Source organism: Cherax quadricarinatus, chromosome 10, assembly GCF_038502225.1.
Source record: "Cherax quadricarinatus isolate ZL_2023a chromosome 10, ASM3850222v1, whole genome shotgun sequence".
Lineage (NCBI taxonomy): Eukaryota > Metazoa > Arthropoda > Malacostraca > Decapoda > Parastacidae > Cherax > Cherax quadricarinatus.
In genome coordinates, this window is record NC_091301.1 from 6,649,255 (window position 1) to 6,675,177 (window position 25,923).

The window sequence follows — 25,923 nt, forward strand, 5'->3', positions numbered from 1 at the left end:
AACAAATCTGTCCATAGAGCTCTGTACCTCCCGTTTCTTCAAGACTTTCCTAAAATGGGCCATAACATTGTCATTGAAATAGTCACAAGCACGGCTTGCAACAGCTGTGTCAGGGTGATTTTCATCTATAAAGGTTTGCAGTTCAAACCACTCTGCACACATTTCCTTAATCTTTGAAGTAGGCACAATGGATTCCACAACTGGCATAGGCTTCTCAGGGTTAGCCCCAAACCCTTCAAAATCTTTCTTAATTTCCATACTAATTCTCACCCTTTTTACCACAGGGTTGGCACTAGAAGCTTTCTTGGGGCCCATGGTCACTTATTTTCCAGAAACAGCACCGAAAACACTGTAATAATACGAAATATTCCGAGTGTATGCTTGGATGTTACCGCGGAGGCTGGCTGGTAAACAATGGGACGGCCGGCACATGTGAGGGCACATTATATTACTCGTAGCCTTTGACGTGGAACTAATTGTGGACGGTGTATGAATTGTGGGTAGTGGACTTTTTTTTATTATAATGATAATAATAATAATAATAATAATAATAGAGACTAAAAGTTATCCCAGTAAAAAGTGGCAAGCTCTTGTAAATTACATTATTGAAAGTCAATATTTCATTAAAATACAAAACTATCAGATTTCAATGAAAATCATTTCCCAAATGAGCCATTTCTTAATAAGCAAAGTGTATGTCTACTGAAAATGCATTATAGTATGCATGTGTTACTAAGGATGTTTATTTGAAAGCCTTTAATACCTTCAATGAGTACTGAGAGTTTCTACTCCTAGAGCCTGGCCTTGGGCCAGGCTTGTAAAGCGCTTGCCTGGTGAACCAGGCTGTTGCTGCTGGTGTTCTTCTGACCCACCTGTGCATCACAGCCTGGTTGATCTAGCACCCTGTGAAGATACTTGTCCAGTTTTGGTAAATTGTTGATGTATACTTTTCTTTATAGATCCTGATGCTCCAAGTCGAAAAGCACCCAAATTCCGTGAATGGCACCATTGGCTAGTTGTCAATGTTCCTGGCTGTGAGGTGAAAGATGGCGATGTGCTGAGTCAGTATGTGGGATCTGGTCCACCAAAGGGCACAGGTATAATTTTCTTGACTAATTTCTGCACTTAACCTATTTAATGTACAGTACCGATATATTTGGTTAGGGCACGATGCCGTCTATAGTTTACATAAGAACATAATAAAGGAGACACTGCAATAGGCCTGTTGGCCCATACTAGGCAGGTACTTTAGAAATTCAACACACTAACAGAATAAGCTCTACTCAAGCAATAAGCTTCAATAATTCTATTCACTCGGGTGAAAGTCCCACTCAAATCCAACCCCTCTCACTCGTGTATTTATCCAACCTAAATTTGAAACTACCCAAGGTTTTAGCTTCAATAATCCTACTAGGCAGACCATTCCATTCAACTACCCTATTACCAAACCAGTACTTTCCTATATCCTTTTGAAATCTAAACTTGTCTAATTTGAATCCATTATTGTGGGTTCTCTCTTAGAGGGATTTCCTCAAAACCTTATTTATATCCTCTTTGTTAATACCCATCTTCCACTTATATACTTCAGTCATGTCTCGCCTCCTTCTTCATCTTAAAGTGAATACGGAAGATTTCTAATGCTATGTATTAATTTAGTCGTTCTACACTGAATGTTTTCTAATGAATTTATATCCATTCTTTAATATGGAGACCAGAACTGAGCTGTGTAATCTAGGAGAGGCCTTACTAATGATGTATAAAGCTGTAAAATAACTACTGGACTTCTGTTGCTTACACTTCTAGATATAGATCCCAGTAATCTGTTTGCTTTATTACATATGCTTAGGCATTGCTGTCTTGGTTTAAGGTTGCTGCTAACCATAACCCCCAAATCCTTTTTGCATTCTGTATGGCTAAGTTCAACATTATTAAGCTGGTAGGTGCTAGGGTTATGAACATTTCCAAGCTTTAGAACTTTACATTTATCTACATTGAACTGTATCATTTCCTTGCTGTCATCTGTGGAGGACCCATCTTGTTTAACCCCTTCAGGGTTTCGGCCGTACTAGTACGGCTTACGCACCAGGGTCCTTGACGTACTAGTACGCATAAATTATAGTGCCCTCAAATCTAGTGAGAGAAAGCTGGTAGGCCTACATATGAAATAATGGGTCTTTGTGGTCAGTGTGTGCAGTATAAAAAAAATCCTGCAGCACAGTGTGTAATGAGAAAAAAAAACTTTGACAGTGTTTTTGCATTAAAACAGCGACTTTGCAATGTATTTTCGTATGGTATTTATTGTTGTATTCTAGTTTTCCTGGTCTCATTTTATAGAATGAAAGACCTATTACAGAAATTGAGATGATTTTGACTGGTTTTACAATGAAAAGCACCTTGAAATTGAGCTCAAAGTAGCAGAAATGTTCAATTTTTACCAAAGTTCAAAAGTAAACAAATCATGCTAGGGGTCCAATACACTTCAACTGGTGAGTCTGATATTCTTTCACAAGTGCTCTGATATTATTTATACCATTTCTACACTAATGCAGTAGTCTACATAACAGTAAATCTTCTATTTTTTTGTGAGAATAAAAATTCAAAGTGGAAAGCAAAAGAATGTAAGAGGGGCGTGGGGACGTGACTAATGAACAGAGGAAATGTTATTTTAGTGCCAGGAATGTCTTTCTTGTTTATTCTGGACCCTATTTGGAAATTGGCATCTTCTGAAATTTGTGTGAAATTGGCAAAATTGCTAAATTCTGACCACTGCATTGGGTAGTTGAAATTGGTAAATGGGTGGTTTCTTGTATTCATTCGATAGTAAAAATGGAGTTCTAGTGAAATAGTTGATTTTTGTCGACTTGTACACTGGAATTGGCTGAAAATAGGGCTCAGTGGGCAAAATCGCCTATGCATAAACATCGTTGAGACCGCTAACTTCACGAGAGCATAATTCCGTAAGTTTTCCATCAAATTTCATACTTTTGGTGTCGTTATGATCGGGAAAAAGATTATATCTTTTCGTAAGAAAAAATAATTTTTTTTTTTTTTTTTTTTTTTTTTTTTTTTTTTTTTTTTTTTTTTTTTTTTTTTTTTTTTTTTTTATTTTTTTTTTTTTTTTTTTTCAATTTGGGGGACCCTGAGAACAAGTCTGGGAGAGGGCCTGTGGACCCTGAAAGGGTTAAGTAGGGGCCCAATGCTGGATGTTGTTCTCGACTTTCATTTGGCATAAGAAAAGAAATACTTTGGGTTTCTTTCAATTTCATTTATGGCTTTTAGTTCTTCCCGCGATTCCTGACTCCTATAAGATTCCTTTAGCTTTAGTTCGATGTTTGCTATTTCTCTGACCAGTGTCTCCCTATGTATTTCAGATATACATATTGGCCTCTTTTAGCCACTCTGTTATTCTTTTGTCACCTGTAAAGGGAGTGCCTGTCTATTGTACATCTACTCCTCCTTTTTCTTAAAGGAATAAGCCTTGAGGATACATAGTGCCACAGAGTTAATCTGTTCTAGGCATAAGTTGGGGTCTGTGTTGCTTAGTCTATCTTCCCAGCTTATATCGTTTAGGACTTGGTTTACTTGATCCCACTTCGTTCTTGTTATTGAAGTTGAATTTGGTGAAGGCTCCTTCGTGACTGATCTCATTTTGTCGGTCTGGGGCTCCGCGCATACATGTCTGAACCTTGATTATGTTGTGATCCGAGTACAGTGATCTCTCATTTATCGTCCTTAATCCGTTCCTGGAAGTGGGACTATTATTGAAATAGACGATTTTCGAATCGATTTTCCCCATAAGAAATAATGTAAATACAATTAATCCGTTCCTGACACCCAGAAGTATTAAAACAAAAAATTTTTTTACATGAAATATAGATGTAGTACATAAACAATACAATGGGACATGATGAATGAAACATTAACAGCATAACACTTTCCTTTATTGGCGATTCTTCTTAGTGTATGGAAGACTGGAGGAGGAGAGAGATTGAATTACTGTTTGGAAGGGGAATCCCCTTCTATCAACACCTCAGGTACCAAGTGCTTTTCTGGGGTTACTTCTCTTCTCTGTTTCTTAATGCCACTAGGACCAGCTTGAGTCACTGGAGTCCTGTCTCGCAAAAAAGAACTGTACAGAGAGCTCTGTTTCTGGCGTCTCTTTAAAATTTCCCTAAAATGGGCCAAGACTGTCACTGTACAAGTTGCCGATATGGCTTGCAACATTCTTCTCAGGGTGATGTTTCTCCATAAATCTTTCCATCCTACCCTACATTTCAAAAATCTCCTTAATTTCTGAAGAAGGCACCTTCTTCTATCTCTCTTCCTTCTCCTCTGCAGCAAGATTCTGAGCTGCGATCTGTTGCTGTTCCTGCTGAAGCTCTTGCAGCTCCTCAGTGGTTAGCTCTTCCCTGTGGTCCTCCACTAACTTCCACATCCTCCAAACTCGCATCCAACCCCATGGAACTCCCCAGTGCCACAATAGAGTTCACAACTGACATAGGCTCATCAAGGTCAGCCACAAACCCTTCAAAATCCCTCTTGTGGACACAATCTGGCCACAATTTTCTCCTAGCAGAGTTCAAAGTCCTGGTAGTCACTCCCTCCCAAGCCTTACCTATAAGGCTTATGCAATGGAGGATACTGAAGTGTCCTTTCCAAAAATCTCTTAGGATCAAATAAGTGTCTGAGGTCACATACTAATAACACAGAAATATGGAATATACTCTAGAATGAATAAGTTAAGTCACGTATGTCACGAGGTGTTGTGTTGTTGGGTGTATAAGGACCACTGAGAGTAAGCCATCCATAATGGTGGTGAAGCAGTGGCTGATGCGGCGGTGTTTTCTGTAGCCCTATATAACTCCAACAACATTGGAGGAGTTAGTAAATCACTGAATCACTGAAGAAGGCATGCTCTACCACCATCACAACCACTACCACCATCACTACCATCTTCTACCACTATTACAACTGCTACCACCATCATTACCACCTTCTACCACTATTACAACTGCTACCACCATCATTACCACCTTCTACCACTATTACAACTGCTACCACCATCACTACCACCTTCTAACACTATTACAACTGCTACCACCATCACTACCACCTTCTACCACTATTACAACTGCTACCCCCATCACTACCACCTACCACTATTGCAACTGCTACCCCATCACTACCACCTACCACCCTATACCACCATCAACCACTATCACAACGGCTTCCACTCTACCACCACCACCACCACCATCACCACCACCACCACCTTCGTATTTTTCTACAAACTTTTTCTTAAATTGTGTGTTTCTCACATTCTTTACCAAAGGGCTGGCACTAGGTTTCTTTGGAGCCATGGTGACTTATTTAGCAGTTGCAAGCACTAAAACGAATGGAATAGTATGAAATGTATCGTGTGAACTTGTGGGATCATCCTCACTCACTGATAAACAATGGCACACTGGCTGGGAATGGGTGAGGCAGCGCAGAGCCGTGAGCATGCGTCCCGGATGAAGGACGATTAGCAAGTAAACGGACCATTTGCGAGCCAATGTTTGGATGAAATAACGCGACGATTTCCGAAAAGGATGACTATCGAGCCGGACTATTATCAAGGGACCACTGTATATTGTTTTTGATATGGTGACATTTCGTATCAGATCATCATTGTTAGTGAAGATGAGGTCCAGTGTATTCTCCAGTCTAGTAGGCTCTATTATTTGCTGGTTTAAGTTGAATTTTGTGCAGAGATTTAAAAGCTCGTGTGTGTGTTCTCATCTGAGCTGCCTCCTGGTGTTATCACTTCATACCCGTTTATACTTTATACCCATTTTAATGCAACAATTTAAACGATCAGACATAGTGCTCCCCCCCACCCCACCCCCATTCCCAATACTTCTGTCTACTTGAAACAATTTAAAACCCTGAATGTGACATTCAGCAGGCATGTCCCTATTTTTCATATTAAACTACATCTTGGTTATGGCAAAAATATCAGTGTTACTCCCACTTGCAGCTAATTTCAATTCATCCATCTTACTTCTCGCACCACGACTATTAGCATATATTTTCAGAAACCCTCCCTTCTTTTTTCTCTGCCTGTTGATCTCTGTTCCTCCACTATGCCTGTTACTCTCCTTGTCACCTAATGCCACTGGCTTTCCTATATTCACCAATAACTCTACCTAATTCTGCATATAACTGGTTTCCTTAAAACTCTCACTGTCACTACACTCAGAATACATTGATTTCCCACAAAAACCCATACCACTATCTATTTCTAATTTAAAGACCTAACAGCTCTCTCCACTACATTGGACAGTGCTCCCACCCCTAACCTAGATAAGTGAACCCCATCCCTGGCACACATGTCATTTCTGCCATAGAAGAGGTCCCAGTTGTCTAGGAATGTTACTGCATTTTCCTTAGTGTTTGTCCAGCCAGCAATTGATGCCAGTTGCCCTGGCATCAATTGCCCTGGGCAAAATGCCACATACCACAGGGTTCCCACCCTTCTTTCTAATTATCTCTATTGCTGTCCTATACCTGCTAATCAGGTCTTCACTCCTATGTCTGCCAACATCGTTGCCTCCCACACTGAGGCAGATAATAGGATTGCTCCCATTACCCTTCATAATATCATCCAGATGGCTAACAATATCCCCTATCCCAGCCCCAGGAAAACATACCCTCTGCCTCCTCTTCCTGTCCCTAACACAAAAAGCCCTATCCATAAATTTCACCTGACTGTACCCAACTAACAGTTCTTGCCTTCACTGGTGGAGTTCATAGTGACGTTCTCAATGGTCTTCGTTGGGGTTTGAAGGGATGTCGACTCGCCTTCCTCTTCCTTGGTGTCATTCGTCGTGATGTTCCCTGTAGCCGACTCATTCATCAGGTAGCATGGAGAATGCATTTGATGTTTCCACAACAGTTTCCACAGCAGTCTCTTTCTTCATCATTTCTACCTCTCCATTCATCTTTTTCATCTTCAACTTTGATCCATGCTGTCCGGCCACTGCCCAGGTTCCCTTCTTGCCCTGAGGACTCGCAACAGGAGGACTACTACAAATCCTCTTGTTTTCCTCCGTCAATCGCCGTATCTCAATTCCTCCTTAAGCTGCTGGTAAAGTTGCTCAATAGAGGGCATCTTGGTTCAGTCCACAGGGAGTACACTAGACATGTCCTCACTGAGCTATGTACAGGTCACCACTGAGCTATGTACAGGTCACGGGCAACTTGGGTTAATTTTAGCTGCTGTCTAATGTGGCGATTGCTTTGAGGTGGGTTGCAGAAGTACGTTAGATTCCCAGACACAAATCCTTTATGCAAGGTATGAGTATGTGTATGAGATTGGTGTTTGGGTGATGGCAGCCTCTCAACCTTCCCCTCTTCCCCCTAATCCTCCCTATCCCCTTCTTCCATATTTTTGAAATTTGTCAGGGAATTTTTTTTTAAAGGACAGGTTCTGTGATAATCTATTGTTTGAGATGTTAATTGTACATGTTACTCAAATTTCAGTTTGGAGCTATTTAACCCTTTCACTGTCGAGACCCCTGCTCGCAAACTTGCTCTCAGTGATGAAGAATTAAAAATCTTTTTCTTATGATAGAGAATCTCTTCCTGATGGTAATGACGCCAAAATTGCAAAATTTGATGGAAAACATACGGAATTATGCTCTTGCGAAGCTAGTGGTCTCGGTGATATGTATGCATTGGCGATTTCGCCCACATTGAGCCCTATTTTTGGCCAGTTCTTTTGTTCTAGTCAACCAAACTCAGCTATTTTGCTAGAACTCCATTTGTTCTATCAATTTAGTATGAGAAACTGCCTATTTACCAATTTCAGCTACTCAATAAAGTAGTCAGAATTTCACACAAATTTCTAAAAATGCCAATTTTAAAATAGGGTCCAGAATAAACAATGCAGACATTCTTGGCATTAAAATAACATTTTTCTCTGTTCATTAGTCATGTCTCCTGTCTCGTCCTATATTACTCTTGCTTTTCATTTTGAATTTTTATTCACACAAAAAGTAGATGATTTATGTACTGTTATGCAGACTACTGCATTATTGTAATAATTGTATAAATAATGTCAACGCATTCATGACTGTATATTAGGCTGGCCAGTTGGACATGTATTGGATGGTGACATCATTTGTTTACTCTTGAACATTGGCAAAAATTGAACATTTCCACTATTTGGAGTTCATTTTCAAGGTACAGTGGAACCTCAAAAATCGAACTGCTCCCAACACAACCAATTATGTAAGTGTATTTTTGTAAGTGCTTTTATAAGTGTATTTTTGAGGGTCTGAAATGGACTAGTCTAATTTACATTATTCCTGATGGGAATAAATTCATTCGGTAAAGGCACTCGAACAGCCTTCTGGACTGAAGAAAGTTTGATATTTGAGGTTCCACTGTACTTTTCATCGTGAAACCAGTCAAAATCGTCTCTTATTTCTGTAATATATCTTCCATTCTATCAAATGAGACCAAAAAAAAATGTGAATACAACCATAAATACCATGCGAAAATAAACCTCAAATTCGGCGTCTGAAGTTGTGGTTTTTTATTATTATTATTATTATTATTATTATTATTATGGAAAGCATATAATCTATAGGGGAAGGAAAGAGGGGTAGGGGTCGTCCTCGAAAGGGTTGGAAAGAGGGGGTAAAGGAGGTTTTGTGGGCGAGGGGCTTGGACTTCCAGCAAGCGTGCATAAGCGTGTTAGATAGGAGTGAATGGAGACGAATGATACTTGGGACCTGACGATCTGTTGGAGTGTGAGCAGGGTAATATTTAGTGAAGGGATTCAGGGAAACCGCTTATTTTCATATAGTCGGACTTGAGTCCTGGAAATGGGAAGTACAATGCCTGCACTTTAAAGGAGGGGTTTGGGATATTGGCAGTTTGGAGGGATATGTTGTGTATCTTTATATGTATATGCTTCTAAACTGTTGTATTCTGAGCACCTCTGCAAAAGCAGTGATAATGTGTGCATGTGGTGAAAGTGTTGAATGATGAAAGTATTTTCTTTTTGGGGATTTTCTTTCTTTTTTTTTGGGTCACCCTGCCTCGGTGGGAGACGACCGACTTGTTGAAAAAAAAAAAAAAAAAAAAAATTATTATTATTTATTATTATTATTATTATTGTTATTGTTATTGTTATTATTGTTATTATTATTACAGTGGACCCCCGGTTCACATTATTAATCCGTTCCTGAGAGCTCATCGTACAGCAAAATTATCGGAAAGTGAATCAATTTTCCCCATAAGTAATAATGGAAATCAAATTAATCCGTGCAAGACACCCAAAAGTATGAAAAAAAAAAACTTTTACCACATGAAATATTAAGTTTAATGCAATAGAATAATTACAATAACAATAATCACAATAGAATAATCACAATAGAATAATTGACACTTACCTTTAATGAAGATCTGGTGATGATTGATGGGATGGGAGGAGGGGAGAGTGTCGAAGTTTTTAATGTTTAGAAGGGGAATCCCCCTCCATTAGGACTTGAGGTAGCAAGTCCTTTTCTGGGGTTACTTCACTTCTTCTTTTAATGCCACTAGGACCAGCTTGAGTCACTGGACTTATGTCGCACAACATATCTGTCCATAGAGGCCTGTACCTCTCGTTCCTTTATGACTTTCCTAAAGTGGTTCACAACATTCTCAGTGTACAGGTTGCCAACACGGCTTGCAGTAGCTGTGTCAGGGTGATTTTCATCATACTATGTATCCCACTACGATTCTTAAATCTTTCAAACCAACCTTTGCTGGCCTTAAATTCACTCACATCACCACTAGTTGCAGGCATTTTTCTAATTAAATCCTCATGCAACTGCCTAGCCTTTTCACAAATGATCGCTTGAGAGATGCTATCTCCTGCTATGTTTTTCATTTATCCACACCAATAACACACTCTCAACATTTTCTAACACTTGCGATCGCTGTTTTGTAATTACAGTTGCACCTTTTGCAAGAACAGCTTCCTTGATTGCCATTTTCCTGCTCACTATAGTAGAGATGGTTGATTGGGATTTACTATACAACTTGGCCAGGTCCGACACACGCACTCCACTTTCATACTTTGCAATTATCTCTCTTCAATTTCAATAGTCATTAGCACCCTTGGTCTCGATGGGTTGGCACTAGGAGCTTTCTTGGGGCCCCATGGTGACTTATTTTGCAGAAACAAGCACCAAAAACAGTGATAATATGGAATGTACCGAATGTATCCTTAGATGCGCGCACACTGGCTGGCTTGTAAACACTGGCGCGCACACGGCAGTTCAGGCCACACGTGGACACGTCTCGTACGAATTGTATCGCATACCGGGTTTTGTAATGGGAACCGAGGCAAATTTTTTGCGATATAATGCTTTGGATACCGGATTTATTGGATACCGATTACTTCGCGAACCGGGGTCCACTGTTGTTGTTGTTGTTGTTGTTGTTATTATTATTATTATTATTATTATTATTACATTTGTACTTGCTGAGATATAAGCCCATAAAGTTGGTGCTGAATGATGTGTTGGGAACAGTGGAGCATTGCTGCTTGCAGAAATATTAGAGTTATCGCTTTTTTCCAGTTTTTTCTAATTTTTGTTGTTTTTATGATGTTTTGTTGTAGATCTTTTGATTTCATAGCCAATTCTTGTTAGACACAAATGCTTGGTACTGGATTAGTAATCATACTGTCACAAACACACATGTTCACACTGATAGATGAATTTTTACACCTGGTTCAATCACATACTATTGTTTACATATTTATGCAGTAGACCGTCATTTAACACAGTAGTTATGTTCCTGAAAATGGCATGTTAGGTACAACCATGTTAGATGAACTGAACAGAGCCCAAAAAAAGCCAAACAAATTTTTTAGACCACATCTTACAAAAATAAGTGAATATGGAATTGTAGTTCATTGTTGTGATGTATTATGTTTTTATTGGTTAAGACTACAAATGTAACAGAAATAATTAGCCCTACTGGGCTGAGGTGGATGGTAGAGGTTCTGGTACTGAAGTCGATGGTTGTATTGGAATGTCTAACTTTGTCATTCAGTCAATTCAGTAAGTCATTCAGTCAAGTCAGTCACACATTCATGTTTACCTCTTGTGTGTACAAAGTAACACTTCATTATGGTTATCTCTTGTCTGATATCTGTTTCCTTCATTAATTCTAAGACTTAAATGCTTGTACCTTTTGCCACTTTCAGCAACACTGGTATGCCTACTTGGTGTCATGATTGCTTGACAGATACAAGATATAGTAATTAAAAGATCAAAACACAATTCACAAACATAGCTAGCTTGTAGCAGAGAAAGACTGGACACGTATGAAATACGAATGCTGGGATGGTGGGGTGGCAGGGGATGGTGGGAGGTCTCCCCAGCTGATCCACAACAAGGCAGCTGCTTGAGGGAAAAGGGATTTTTTTTTTCTTAACTGCAAACTGAACCATATTAATTTTGTGTTGCATAAAATTGTGCTGCATTTCTTCAATCGTGCTCACCCAAATTGTGACAAATAAACTCATGCTAAATGACGGTCTACTGTACGAAGTATTTACAGGTCCCATTTATGTTTTTAGAAGTCCACCATTGTATGATACTCAAAGAAGCATTGATTCATACAGACTGTTGGCTTGTAGTGTAAGCACACACAACACACTTTTTCTGAGAATACTACTACTTTGAGGTAGATGGTATCGGTATCAGGCAGTGACAGTTAGGGATTATTTGGTTGGGCACTTTCCCCTCTGGTTGTGGGGTGACAGGTTGCTGTGGAGGGGCAGTACAGGTGTGATACCATACTTTTTCACTATCTGCTTTATGACATTGAGGGTGAATTCCGCATATCATTGTCGCTTCCCAGTCTTTATTTCATACGTGTTGAAGGCATTTAGCATTGCAGTGTCAACAAGGTGGAAAAACACTTATATACCACTTGCGACTCCTGCGCACAGTCAACAGATCCTATCATGATGTCACACTTGTCAACTAGTCGCATATTGTTTGTATAGTTGACGACAGCAGCTGGCTTTACAATGTGTTTGTTGTTGTCCCTGCTTAGTCTGTGGATGGTTGACAACATCACGTCCCATTTGTCATGTCACGTCAGTGCCATGATGTCATTGGCATGAAATGCTTGCACTACACTTCCTCCAGTGAACTTCGGCATGTGTTTTCTATTTCTTCTCACTGTTCCACATATATCAGTATTGTTCACACGTAGGAAATCAGCAAGCATTCTCCTTGTATACCAGTTGTCTGTGAACAATGTATGGCCCTTGCCAAGGTATGGCTCCATCATCTTGTGAACATCTCCAGAAATGTCCAACATGCGCCTGGTATCGTCGAGTGTATTTTTCCCTGTGTAGATAATGACATCCAACACAATACCAGTCTGTCACACACAGTTTTATACCAAAGCGATTATGTTTGCTTGGTATGTATTGTTTGGATGACAGTCGTCCCTTGAACAGAATCAAGGACTTGTCAACAACAATGTTCTTGACTGGATAAAAGTAGGCACTGAATTTTTCCTTCAGATACATAAACAATTCCCGGATTTTGTATAGGTCATTTAGGTTTGGCGTATTTGTCTGAGAAGTGCAACATTCGTAGCAACAGTGAATCTGTTGCAGGGAAGGTTACGGAAGACTGGAGTACTGATGAAGTAGTCTGTGGACCAGTAGTGTGCTATATTGTTCTTATATGTATGTGGCATAAGCATGACAATGCCAAGGAATAAATACACTACAGCCACAGTTGTAACTTTCCACCTGCGCAGCAGTGACGATTCTGCAACATCTATGTTGTTCGTTGTATACTGGTAGTAAATGTTGGTCTGGGTAACAATCAGGTTCATTATAGGCTCCTCAAAGTACATGTATAATTGAAAATAGTCTAACTCTGTAGACTCATTTGTGATGGGACATTGTGGCATGCCACTTCCACTGGCATCAAAATTGAAAGGATGTCACTCGATTGGTGTACTTTGTCCAGTTCCATTCGTGTTCTCATGGTTCAGGATGGACCTGTGGCATGGGGCGTGGGGGAGCAGGAGGGACAAGAGTGGAGGCAGCACATGGTTGGGAGGGTGCCGGGTGGTCCTTTGTCTGCCCACCCACCTCGCCACGAGGTCCAAGCACCATGCCACCCACCTTTTCTTCCATCCCAGCATATTCTCCTTCATGATCACTATCAGTGGCTGGGGTTTTGGAGTGTGACCTGCCACGACCCTTGCCAACTGCATATGGCACACTGCCTGAACGTAGGTGATGACACCTAAAAGTACGCATGTTTCACTGGGGAATAATAATCATTCACTGGATGAATCCTCTATGGGCATAAAATCTATTTCATCATTGTCACTTATCACTTTCACTATTGTCAGCACCATAACACATGGAAAATTAAAATTTCCTCTTGCAGAGTTGCCTTTGGGTAGTAACACTAGCAACCCCAGAGGTACTGGGCTGAGGATCTGGTATGGCCAAACTGTCTACACTGGCCACCCCAGAGATGATGGGCTGAAGGTCATCTGGGTTGACATCAATTTTTTATTATTATTATTATCACACTGGCCGATTCCCACCAAGGCAGGGTGGCCCGAGAAAGAAAAACTTTAACCATCATTCACTCCATCACTGTCTTGCCAGAGGGGTGCTTTACACTACAGTTTTTATCTGTGGCCCCTCTATCACACTGGCCGATTCCCACCAAGGCAGGGTGGCCCGAGAAAGAAAAACTTTAACCATCATTCACTCCATCACTGTCTTGCCAGAGGGGTGCTTTACACTACAGTTTTTAAACTGCAACATTAACACCCCTCCTTCAGAGTGCAGTCACTCTACTTCCCATCTCCAGGACTCAAGTCCGGCCTGCCGGTTTCCATGAACCCCTTCATAAATGTTACTTTGCTCACACTCCAACAGCACGTCAAGTATTAAAAACCATTTGTCTCCATTCACTCCTATCAAACACGCTCACGCATGCCTGCTGGAAGTCCAAGCCCCTCGCACACAAAACCTCCTTTACCCCCTCCCTCCAACCTTTCCTAGGCTGACCCCTACCCCGCCTTCCTTCCTCTACAGACTGATACTCTTGAAGCCATTCTGTTTCGCTCTATTCTCTCTACATGTCCGAACCACCTCAACAACCCTTCCTCAGCCCTCTGGACAACAGTTTTGGTAATCCCGCACCTCCTCCTAACTTCCAAACTACGAATTCTCTGCATTATATTCACACCACACATTGCCCTCAGACATGACATCTCCACTGCCTTCAGCCTTCTCCTCGCTGCAACATTCATCACCCATGCTTCACACCTATATAAGAGCTTTGGTAAAACTATACTCTCATACATTCCCCTCTTTGCCTCCAAGGACAAAGTTCTTTGTCTCCACAGACTCCTAAGTGCACCACTCACCCTTTTCCCCTCATCAATTCTATGATTCACTTCATCTTTCATAGACCCATCCGCTGACACGTCCACTCCCAAATATCTGAATACATTCACCTCCTCCATACTCTCTCCCTCCAATCTGATATCCTATCTTTCATCACCTAATCTTTTTGTTATCCTCTTTCCTGTATTCACTTTTAATTTTCTTCTTTTGCATACCCTACCAAATTCATCCACCAATCTCTGCAACTTCTCTTCAGAATCTCCCAAGAGCACAGTGTCATCAGCAAAGAGCAACTGTGACAACTCCCACTTTGTGTGTGATTCTTTATCTTTTAACTCCACACCTCTTGCCAAGACCCTCGCATTTACTTCTCTTACAACCCCATCTATAAATATATTAAACAACCACAGTGACATCACACATCCTTGTCTAAGGCCTACTTTTACTGTGAAATAATTTCCCTCTTTCCTATATACTCTAACTTGAGCCTCACTATCCTCGTAAAAACTCTTCACTGCTTTCAGTAACCTTCCTCCTACACCATACACCTGCAACATCTGCCACATTGCCCCCCTATCCACCCTGTCATATGCCTTTTCCAAATCCATAAATGCCACAAAGACGTCTTTAGCCTTACCTAAATATAGTGGACCCCCGGTTAACGAACTTTTTTCATTCCAGTAGTATGTTCAGGTGCCAGTACTGACCGAATTTTTTCCCATAAGGAATATTGTGAAGTAGATTAGTCCATTTCAGACCCCCAAACATACACGTACAAACGCACTTACATAAATACACTTACATAATTGGTCGCATTTGGAGGTGATCGTTAAGCGGGGGTCCACTGTACTGTTCACTTATGTTTCACTGTAAACACCTGGTCCACACACCCCCTACCTTTCCTAAAGCCTCCCTGTTCATCTGCTATCCTATTCTCCATCTTACTCTTAATTCTTTCAATAATAACTCTACTATACACTTTACCAGGTATACTCAACAGATTTCTTTCTTTCAACACACCGGCTGTATCCCACCGAGGCGGGGTGGCCCAAAAGGAAAAACGAAAGTTTCTCCTTTTGCATTTAGTAATATATACAGGAGAAGAGGTTACTAGCCCCTTGCTCCCGGCATTTTAGTCGCCTCTTACAACACGCATGGCTTACGGAGGAAGAATTCTGTTCCACTTCCCCATGGAGGTAGGAGGAAATAAACAAGAAGAACTAGAAAGAAAATAGAAGAAAACCCAAAGGGGTGTGTATATATATGCTTGTACATGTATGTGTAGTGTGACCTAAGTGTAAGTAGAAGTAGCAAGACGTACCTGAAATCTTGCACGTGTATGAGACAGAAAAAAAGACACCAGCAATCCTACCATTGTGTAAAACAGTTACAGGCTTCAGTTTTACATTCACTTGGCAGGACGGTAGTACCTCCCTGGGCGGTTGCTGTCTACCAACCTACTACCTAGGACTCGACAGACTTTTTTTTTTTTTTTTTTTTTCCTCAACAAGTCGGCCGTCTCCCACCGAGGCAGGGTGACCCAAAAAAGAAAGAAAATCCCCAAAAAGAAAATACTTTCATCATCATTCAACACTTTCACCACACTCGCACATTATCACTGTTTTTGCAGAGGTGCTCAGAATACAACAGTCTAGAAGCATACATATATAAAGATACACAACATATCCCTCCAAACTGCCAATATCCCAAACCCCTCCTTTAAAGTGCAGGCATTGTACTTCCCATTTCCAGGACTCAAGTCCGACTATATGAAAATAACCGGTTTCCCTGAATCCCTTCACTAAATATTACCCTGCTCACACTCCAACAGATCGTCAGGTCCCAAGTACCATTCGTCTCCATTCACTCCTATCTAACACGCTCGCGCACGCTTGCTGGAAGTCCAAGCCCCTTGCCCACAAAACCTCCTTTACCCCCTCTCTCCAACCCTTTCGAGGACGACCCCTACCCCGCCTTCCTTCCCCTATAGATTTATATGCTTTCCATGTCATTCTACTTTGATCCATTCTCTCTAAATGACCAAACCACCTCAACAACCCCTCTTCTGCCCTCTGACTAATGCTTTTATTAACTCCACACCTTCTCCTAATTTCCACACTCCGAATTTTCTGCATAATATTTACACCACACATTGCCCTTAAACAGGACATCTCCACTGCCTCCAACCGTCTCCTCGCTGCTGCATTTACCACAAAAGCTTCACACCCATATAAGAGTGTTGGTACTACTATACTTTCATACATTCCCTTCTTTGCCTCCATAGATAACGTTTTTTGACTCCACATATACCTCAATGCACCACTCGCCTTTTTTCCCTCATCAATTCTATGATTAACCTCATCCTTCATAAATCCATCTGCCGACACGTCAACTCCCAAGTATCTGAAAACATTCACTTCTTCCATACTCCTCCTCGCCAATTTGATATCCAATTTTTCTTTATCTAAATCATTTGACACCCTCATCACCTTACTCTTTTCTATGTTCACTTTCAACTTTCTACCTTTACACACATTCCCAAACTCATCCACTGACCTTTGCAATTTTTCTTTAGAATCTCCCTTAATAAGCACAGTATCATCAGCAAAAAGTAACTGTGTCAATTCCCATTTTGAATTTGATTCCCCAAAATTTAATCCCACCCCTCTCCCGAACACCCTAGCATTTACTTCCTTTACAACCCCATCTATAAATATATTAAACAACCATGGTGACATTACACATCCCTGTCTAAGACCTACTTTTACCGGGAAGTAGTCTCCCTCTCTTCTACACACCCTAACCTGAGCCTCACTATCCTCATAAAAGCTCTTTACAGCATTTAATAACTTACCACCTATTCCATATACTTGCAACATCTGCCACATTGCTCCTCTATCCACTCTATCATATGCCTTTTCTAAATCCATAAATGCAATAAAAACTTCCCTATCTTTATCTAAATACTGTTCACATATATGCTTCAATGTAAACACCTGATCTACACATCCCCTACCCACTCTGAAACCTCCTTGCTCATCCGCAATCCTACATTCTGTCTTGCCTCTAATTCTTTCAATTATAACCCTACCGTACACTTTTCCTGTTATACTCAGTAAACTTATTCCTCTATAATTTTTACAGTCTCTTTTGTCCCCTTTCCCTTTATATAAAGGGACTATACATGCTCTCCACCAATCCCTAGGTACCTTCCCCTCTTTCATACATTTATTAAACAAAAGTACCAACCACTCCAACACTATATCCCCCCCTGCTTTTTACATTTCTGTCATGATCACATCAGTTCCAGCTGCTTTACCCCCTTTCATTTTACGTAATGCCTCACGTACCTCCCCCACACTTACATTCTGCTCTTCTTCACTCCTAAAAGATGGTATACCTCCCTGACCAGTGCATGAAATTACTGCCTCTGTTTCTTCCTTAACATTTAAAAGTTCCTCAAAATATTCTCGCCATCTACCCAATACCTCCATCTCCCCATCTACTAACTCCCCTACTCTGTTTTTAACTGACAAATCCATATTTTCCCTAGGCTTTCTTAACTTGTTTAACTCACTCCAAAATTTTTTCTTATTTTCATTAAAATTTCTTGACAGTGCCTCTCCCACTCTATCATCTGCTCTCCTTTTGCACTCTCTTTACCTTTCTTTTACTCTCCATATACTCTGCTCTTCTTATAACACTTCTGCTTTGTAAAAACCTCTCATAAGCTACCTTTTTCTCTTTTATCACACCCTTTACTTCATCATTACACCAATCACTCCTCTTTCCTCCTGCCCCCACCCTCCTATAACCACAAACTTCTGCCCCACATTCTAATACTGCATTTTTAAAACTATTCCAACCCTCTTCAACCCCCCCACTACTCATCTTTGCACTAGCCCACCTTTCTGCCAATAGTCGCTTATATCTCACCCGAACTTCCTCCTCCCTTAGTTTATACACTTTCACCTCCCTCTTACTTGTTGTTGCCACCTTCCTCTTTTCCCATCTACCTCTTACTCTAACTGTAGCTACAACTAAATAATGATCCGATATATCAGTTGCCCCTCTATAAACATGTACATCCTGGAGCCTGCCCATCAACCTTTTATCCACCAATACATAATCTAATAAACTACTTTCATTACGTGCTACATCATACCTTGTATATTTATTTATCCTCTTTTTCATAAAATATGTATTGCTTATTACCAAATTTCTTTCTACACATAGCTCAATTAAAGGCTCCCCATTTACATTTACCCCTGGCACCCCAAATTTACCTACTACTCCCTCCATAACATTTTTACCCACTTTAGCATTGAAATCCCCAACCACCATTACTCTCACACTTGATTCAAAACTCCCCACGCATTCACTCAACATTTCCCAAAATCTCTCTCTCTCCTCTACACTTCTCTATTCTCCAGGTGCATACACGCTTATTATAACCCACTTTTCACATCCAATCTTTATTTTACTTTACATTATCCTTGAATTAATACATTTATAGTCCCTCTTTTCCTGCCATAGCTTATCCTTCAACATTATTGCTACTCCTTCTTTAGCTCTAACTCTATTTGAAACCCCTGACCTAATCCCATTTATTCCTCTCCACTGAAACTCTCCCACCCCCTTCAGCTTTGTTTCACTTAAAGCCAGGACATCCAGCTTCTTCTCATTCATAACATCCACAATCATCTCTTTCTTATCATCTGCACAACATCCACGCACATTCAGACTTCCCACTTTGACAATTTTCTTCTTCTTATTCTTTTTAGTAATCTTTACAGGAAAAGGGGTTACTAGCCCATTGTTCCCGGCATTTTAGTTGACTTTTACAACACGCATGGCTTACGGAGGAAAGATTCTTATTCCACTTCCCCATGGATATAAAAGGAAAATTAATAAGACCAAGAACTATTAAGATAAAATCAAAGAAAACTCAGATGAGTGTGTATAAATAAATGTGTACATTTATGTGTAGTGTGACCTAAGTGTAAGTAGAAGTAGCAAGACATGCCTGTAATCTTGCATATTTATGAGACAGACAAAAGACATCAGCAATCCTACCATCATGTAAAACAATCACAGGCTTTCGTTTTACACTCACTTGGCAGGACGGTAGTACCTCCCTGGGTGGTTGCTGTCTACCAACCTACTACCTATAATTTTTGCACTCTCTTTTGTCCCCTTTGCCTTTATACAAAGGAACTATGCATGCTCTCTGCCAATCCCTAGGTACCTTACCCTTTTCCATACATTTATTAAATAATTGCACCAACCGCTCCAAAACTATATCCTCACCTGCTTTTAACATTTCTATCTTTATCCCATCAATCCCGGCTGCCTTGCCCCCTTTCATTTTACCTACTGCCTCACGAACTTCCCCCACACTCGCAACTGGCTCTTCCTTACTCCTACAAGATGTTATTCCTCCTTGCCCTATACACGAAATCATAGCTTCCCTATCTTCATCAACATTTAACAATTCCTCAAAATATTCCCTCCATCTTCCCAATACCTCTAACTCTCCATTTAATAACTCTCCTCTCCTATTTTTAACTGACAAATCCATTGGTTCTCTAGGCTTCCTTAACTTGTTAATCTCACTCCAAAACTTTTTCTTATTTTCAACAAAATTTGTTGATAACATCTCACCCACTCTCTCATTTGCTCTCTTTTTACATTGCTTCACCACTCTCTTAACCTCTTTTTTTCTCCATATACTCTTCCCTCCTTGCATCACTTTTACTTTGTAAAAACTTCTCATATGCTAACTTTTTCTCCCTTACTACTCTTTACATAATCATTCCACCAATTGCTCCTCTTCCCTCCTGCACCCACTTTCCTGTAACCACAAACTTCTGCTGAACACTCTAACACGACATTTTTAAACCTACCCCATACCTCTTCGACCCCATTTCCTATGCTCTCATTAGCCCATCTATCCTCCAATAGCTGTGTATATCTTACCCTAACTGTCTCCTCTTTTAGTTTATAAACCTTCACCTCTCTCTTCCCTGATGCTTCTATTCTCCTTATATCCCATCTACCTTTTACTCTCAGTGTAGCTACAACTAGAAAGTGATCTGATATATCTGTGGCCCCTCTATAAACATGTACATCCTGAAGTCTACTCAACAGTCTTTTATCTACCAATACATAATCCAACAAACTACTGTCATTTCGCCCTACATCATATCTTGTATACTTATTTATCCTCTTTTTCTTAAAATATGTATTACCTATAACTAAACCCCTTTCTATACAAAGTTCAATCAAAGGGCTCCCATTATCATTTACACCTGGCACCCCAAACTTACCTACCACACCCTCTCTAAAAGTTTCTCCTACTTTAGCATTCAGGTTCCCTACCACAATTACTCTCTCACTTGGTTCAAAGGTTCCTATACATTCACTTAACATCTCCCAAAATCTCTCTCTCTCCTCTACATTCCTCTCTTCTCCAGGTGCATACACGCTTATTATGACCCACTTTTCGCATCCAACCTTCACTTTAATCCACATAATTCTTGAATTTACACATTCATATTCTCTTTTCTCCTTCCATAACTGATCCTTCAACATTACTGCTACCTCTCCTCTTCAAGGGGGGCTCCTTGGCGTGGTGAAGAGGCTCTTGGTCTGAGGAATTAGACCTGTCGGTCTACTTCCTCAGACCGAACCTAATTACCCCCCAATCCCCCGTTCCCTATCCCATCCTCCCCTTTTTCCTTTCCTCCTCCTCCTCCCCACCCCTCCCTTTTGCCCTTCCTTTTTGGCGTGTTTTTTTTTTTTTTTTTTTTTTCTTCCCCCCACAGGCATGCTAGTTCCTAGGTAGGGGAAAGGGTACCGGGGTCCATCCCATTCCGTTGAGGTTCTTGGCGGTGTCGTAGTTTGCCGTGGAGTCTGGAATGCCTGGGGATGTCCTGATCCCTCTCCGGTATCCCGGAGGGTGGCTTTGGGTGTCTCTCGGGCGACGGGTGTATCTCTGGAAGCCACCTTTCGGATTCCGGGGGTGGTGGCCGAAGGAGGTATGCGTTGTGGCGGATTTCCGGCCGCCCTCTCTTTTGTCCACCAAGGTAGCTCAGCAGATGTGAGGTTGCTATCCCGGATTGCCGGTTTACTGGCATGATGGGTAGGGTATGGCACGGGTTCCATGCTGCATCTGCTCTACTTGCGGTGCTGAGGTCCTCTTGGGCGCGGAGGGAGATTTCTGGCCCTTTCATTCCTCCTAGGAACTATCCCTCCCCGGTCCCCCCTTTTTTTATTCTTTTTTTTTATTTTTATTTTCTTTTCTTTCTTTTCTTTTCCTAAAAACAAAAAGAAAGAAGTAACCTAACCATGGCAGCCCTAGTCCATGAACCTGCTACCCCTGGGCCCCTTCTTGATAACGCACCCCGTTCTGACCCCGCCTCGTCTTTGGACCACTCTTCGGACACTCCTCATGCCTCTGTACCTCTCGCCGGTGCTGTTTCCTCACCCGCTTCAGGTACTGAGGCCTCGACTGACTCCTTCGATTTATCTGACCTTCGCTCTCCTCTGACTATGCTTCCGGCCTCTCCCTCTACGGTGCGGCAATTTTCGAATCGCCGGCCCGTTCCACGTCGGACCAACTCTGGTCCCACACCTAAACGCCAACGACAATTGCCTGCTGATGATACTTCTCCACCTTCTCGTTCTTCTCAGAAAAGATCGACACGTCCTTCACTACCTTTCCACGCTCAGTTTCAGACTGCACAATGGACTAAATTCTTCACTTTACGACCGACTTCCTCTACTGCCTATCTTTCTGACCACAGTATTGGCAAGGCACTCCTACGCCATGTTGGTAAAGATATTTCTTTTCATGCTCTTAAGAGCGGTACGCGCATCGTCACCGTACAGAATGCTACCCAGGCTCATGAGCATTCTTGTCTTTCCCATATCGATACTGTTCCTGTAACTATTGAAAAGCATCATTCCCTCAATTCTTGTAGTGGTACAGTCATTCTGCCCCATACCATAGTTCAGCAAAATTTCCAGACATGTGGCACTGATATTCTTGAACAGCTGGAACTCCAAGATCTCCCAATCCTCAAGGTAGACACTTACGTTCTTTCTGCCCGCGGGCAGAGACCATACCCTAGCAATGTGGCTCGTTTAACTTTTGACAGCCGTGAACTCCCATCCTCAGTTTATGTAGCAGGACATCGGTTACAAGTTCGAAAGGTGATCCCTACACCGCAACAGTGTAGAAATTGCTGGCGATTTGGCCATCCAGCGAAATATTGCAGATCTATCGCCGAATGCCCAGTCTGTGGTGCCGATGACCATTCTAATACGTCTTGCAATCGACCTCCCTCTTGCCTTCATTGTCATGAGGCTCACCCTTCATACTCTCGCCGTTGTCAAGTCTACTTAAACGAGCGGGAAATCCGTTACCTCAAAGAGGCAGAAGGTCTCCCTTATGCCATGGCAGTTTCTCGTCTCCGCCTCCAAGGGAGACTACCTCGTGTTTCTTATTCCCGTGTTTCAAAACGTCCCCCCACTTCTGGTATCCCATCTTCTGCACCCACCTCTGTGGTTACTTCTCCCATAGTCACTCTTGTAGCTAATTCTTTTGCTGTCCTCGGCTCAGACGTCCCTACTTCAACGTCTCGGTCTGATCTCGCTTCTTCGTGTTCTCTCTCACAAGCCTCAGTAGTGACGAGATCTCGTATGACACCTCCTCCCAATCGTCCCTCTACTTCTCAAAAGTCAAAAAAAGGTCCGTTAACACCTCCTACCCATCTTCCACCTCCTCATTTTCCCTTCCCTGTCTCTGTACCTGGTTCTTCCCCTCTCACTGGCTCTGTTACAAGTGTAGAGGTTCACCCTCCTCCTCGTACTGTACTTTCCTCCCCTGTTCCCTCCCAAGTTCCCTCCCAAGTCTTCTGCCACCTCCCAGGTTTCTGCCTCTTCTGTCCCCTTCCATGCTTCTCCAGTTCCCTCCACCCTTTCGCCCCCCCCTACCTTGGTACAGTCCATTACAAACCATCAATGGACACTGATCCACCCTCCGCTCCTTCTCTCTCCTCTACTCCATCTGCGCAACTCCTTTCTTCACAGCGCACCGTTCCTTCGCTGCTTGAACGTTTTCCACTGCCTCCGCATGTGGACTTTTCTAACCCCTCTAATCCGTAGGAACCCTTACCTGCGGATTTCAGGTATCTTTATCATTGCCAATCATGGCCTATTTACAGTGGAATATACGCGGCCTCGGGTAATCGGGGTAAGCTTCAGATGTTACTCTCCCAGTTTTCCCCTGTTGGTGTTTGCTTACAGGAACCAAAATTACACTCTGCTGTTATCTCTCCCATCTCAGGCTATAATTTATTGTATTCTTCAGATCCTTTTCCTGATGGGACCTTTAATGAAAGTGCCCTTCTTCTACGCACTGATATTCCGTACCATCAGCTATTTGTTCGTACTTCGCTGCATTACACAGCAGCCCGTATCCACTTGCATAGGTGGTATACGCTCTGTTCTTTATATCTCTCTCCTTCTCGGGCATTATCTATTCCAGATATTGCCTTCCTTGTTTCGTCATTACCACTACCGATTCTGTTACTTGGTGATTTTAATGCCCACCATTTCCTCTGGGGGGGGGGGGTCTCACTGTGATTCCCGTGGCATTCAGTTAGAGGCTTTTCTTGCCACCCACCCCCTCCATGTTTTAAATACAGGTACTCACACCCATTTTGATCCTCGGACTCACACACACTCTTGCATCGATCTCTCAGTCTGCTCTTCCTCCTCCGCATTAGACTTCACTTGGTCTGTTCTTCCAGACTTACATGACAGCGATCATTTCCCAATCATTCTTACTTCCCCTTCATATTCACCACCTCTTCGCATCCCATGCTGGCAATTTGATCAGGCAAATTGGAACCTTTACTCACACCTAACTGTTTTTAGAGAGGTTCCTTCTTCGTCCTCCATCGATGAGCTTTTACACCTCTTCTCGTCCTCCGTTTTAACCGCAGCTTCTCATTCTATACCCCAAACTTTGGGCAGGCATTCTCAGAAATGCGTGCCTTGGTGGTCTCCTGCTTGTGCTCGTGCAGTACTTTGAAACGCGCTGCATGGGGCAGGTACCGGTACAATAGAACCACAGAGAGACTTCTTGATTTTAAGCAGAAGAGTGCGATCGCTCGCCGTGTCATCTGTGACGCTAAACGCACTTGCTGGCGAGATTGTCTCCACCATCACCTCTGCTTCCTCTATGAGTGCAGTCTGGAAAAAAGTACGAAAACTGAGTGGTAAATATTCACCTGACCCGGCCCCTGTTCTGCGGGTTGCCGGTGTTGATATAGCAAACCCACTAGATGTTGCCAATGAAATTGGCAATCATCTGGTCCGTATTTCTCAGGGACTCCATCTATGCCCCTCATTTCTTTCCTCAAAGTCTGCCAGAGAGTTAGCACCCTTGGACTTTTCTTCTCTCAGAGAAGAACAGTATAATGTGCCTTTTACACTTCAAGAACTGGAGGCAACACTCTCAGCTTGCCGATCATCGGCAGCTGGGCCCGATGACATTCATATTCGTATGCTACAACATTTACATCAGTCAGCCCTTGCAGTCCTAGTATGCCTTTACAATCTTATTTGGTCACAAGGAGTTCTTCCACAGCTGTGGAAATCCGCCATTGTTCTCCCTTTCCGCAAACCAGGCACTACGGGACATGAAACCTCCCACTATCGTCCCATTGCTCTTACCAGTGCAGTTTGCAAAGTGATGGAACGCCTAGTAAATAGACGTTTAGTGTGGTATTTAGAGAGACAACAGTCTCTCCACTCGTCAATATGGCTTTCGTAAGGGATGTTCTACCATAGACCCCTTACTACGCTTGGATACGTATGTTCGTAATGCCTTTGCGAATAACCACTCGGTTATTGCCATATTTTTTGACCTTGAGAAGGCATATGACACAACTTGGAGGTATAATATTTTAGCCCAAGCCCACTCCTTAGGCCTTCGAGGCAATCTACCATCCTTCCTTAAGAACTTTTTAACTGACAGGCATTTCCGTGTTCGGGTTAATAATGTGCTCTCCCCGGACTTTATCCAAGCTGAAGGTGTCCCCCAGGGATGTGTTCTGAGCACAACACTTTTTCTCCTTGCTATTAATGATTTGGCCTCTAGTCTTCCATCAAATATTTGGTCATCACTCTGTTGATGACTTCGCTATTGCCTGTGCAGGCGCTGACTGTCACCCTATTACAGTTTCTCTCCAGCATGCAGTCAACCGTGTTTCCAATTGGGCCACCACACGTGGGTTTAAATTTTCCAGCACTAAAACCCACCAAATTACTTTCACTAGACGCTCTGTCATCTCCGATCATCCTTTGTACCTCTATGGCTCCCGTATCCCTGAACGTGATAGGTTATCCTGGAAACCTCACATTACCTCTCTGAAGGCAACTTGTCACAGCCGGCTGAACCT

The 25,923-nt window shown here is 42.0% G+C and overlaps 1 protein-coding gene across 4 annotated transcripts in view; it reads left to right on the forward strand.

Annotated features, from left to right (window-relative positions):
- Positions 1-25,923, forward strand: part of LOC128687911 (protein D2-like) — an 80,868-nt gene that overhangs the window by 20,506 nt on the left and 34,439 nt on the right. For all 4 annotated transcript variants that reach the window (XM_053775502.2, XM_053775504.2, XM_053775503.2 and 1 more), the window contains exon 4: positions 960-1,097. In XM_053775502.2, coding sequence (XP_053631477.2) covers positions 960-1,097 — 138 coding nt within the window. The remainder of the gene's footprint in view (positions 1-959; positions 1,098-25,923) is intronic.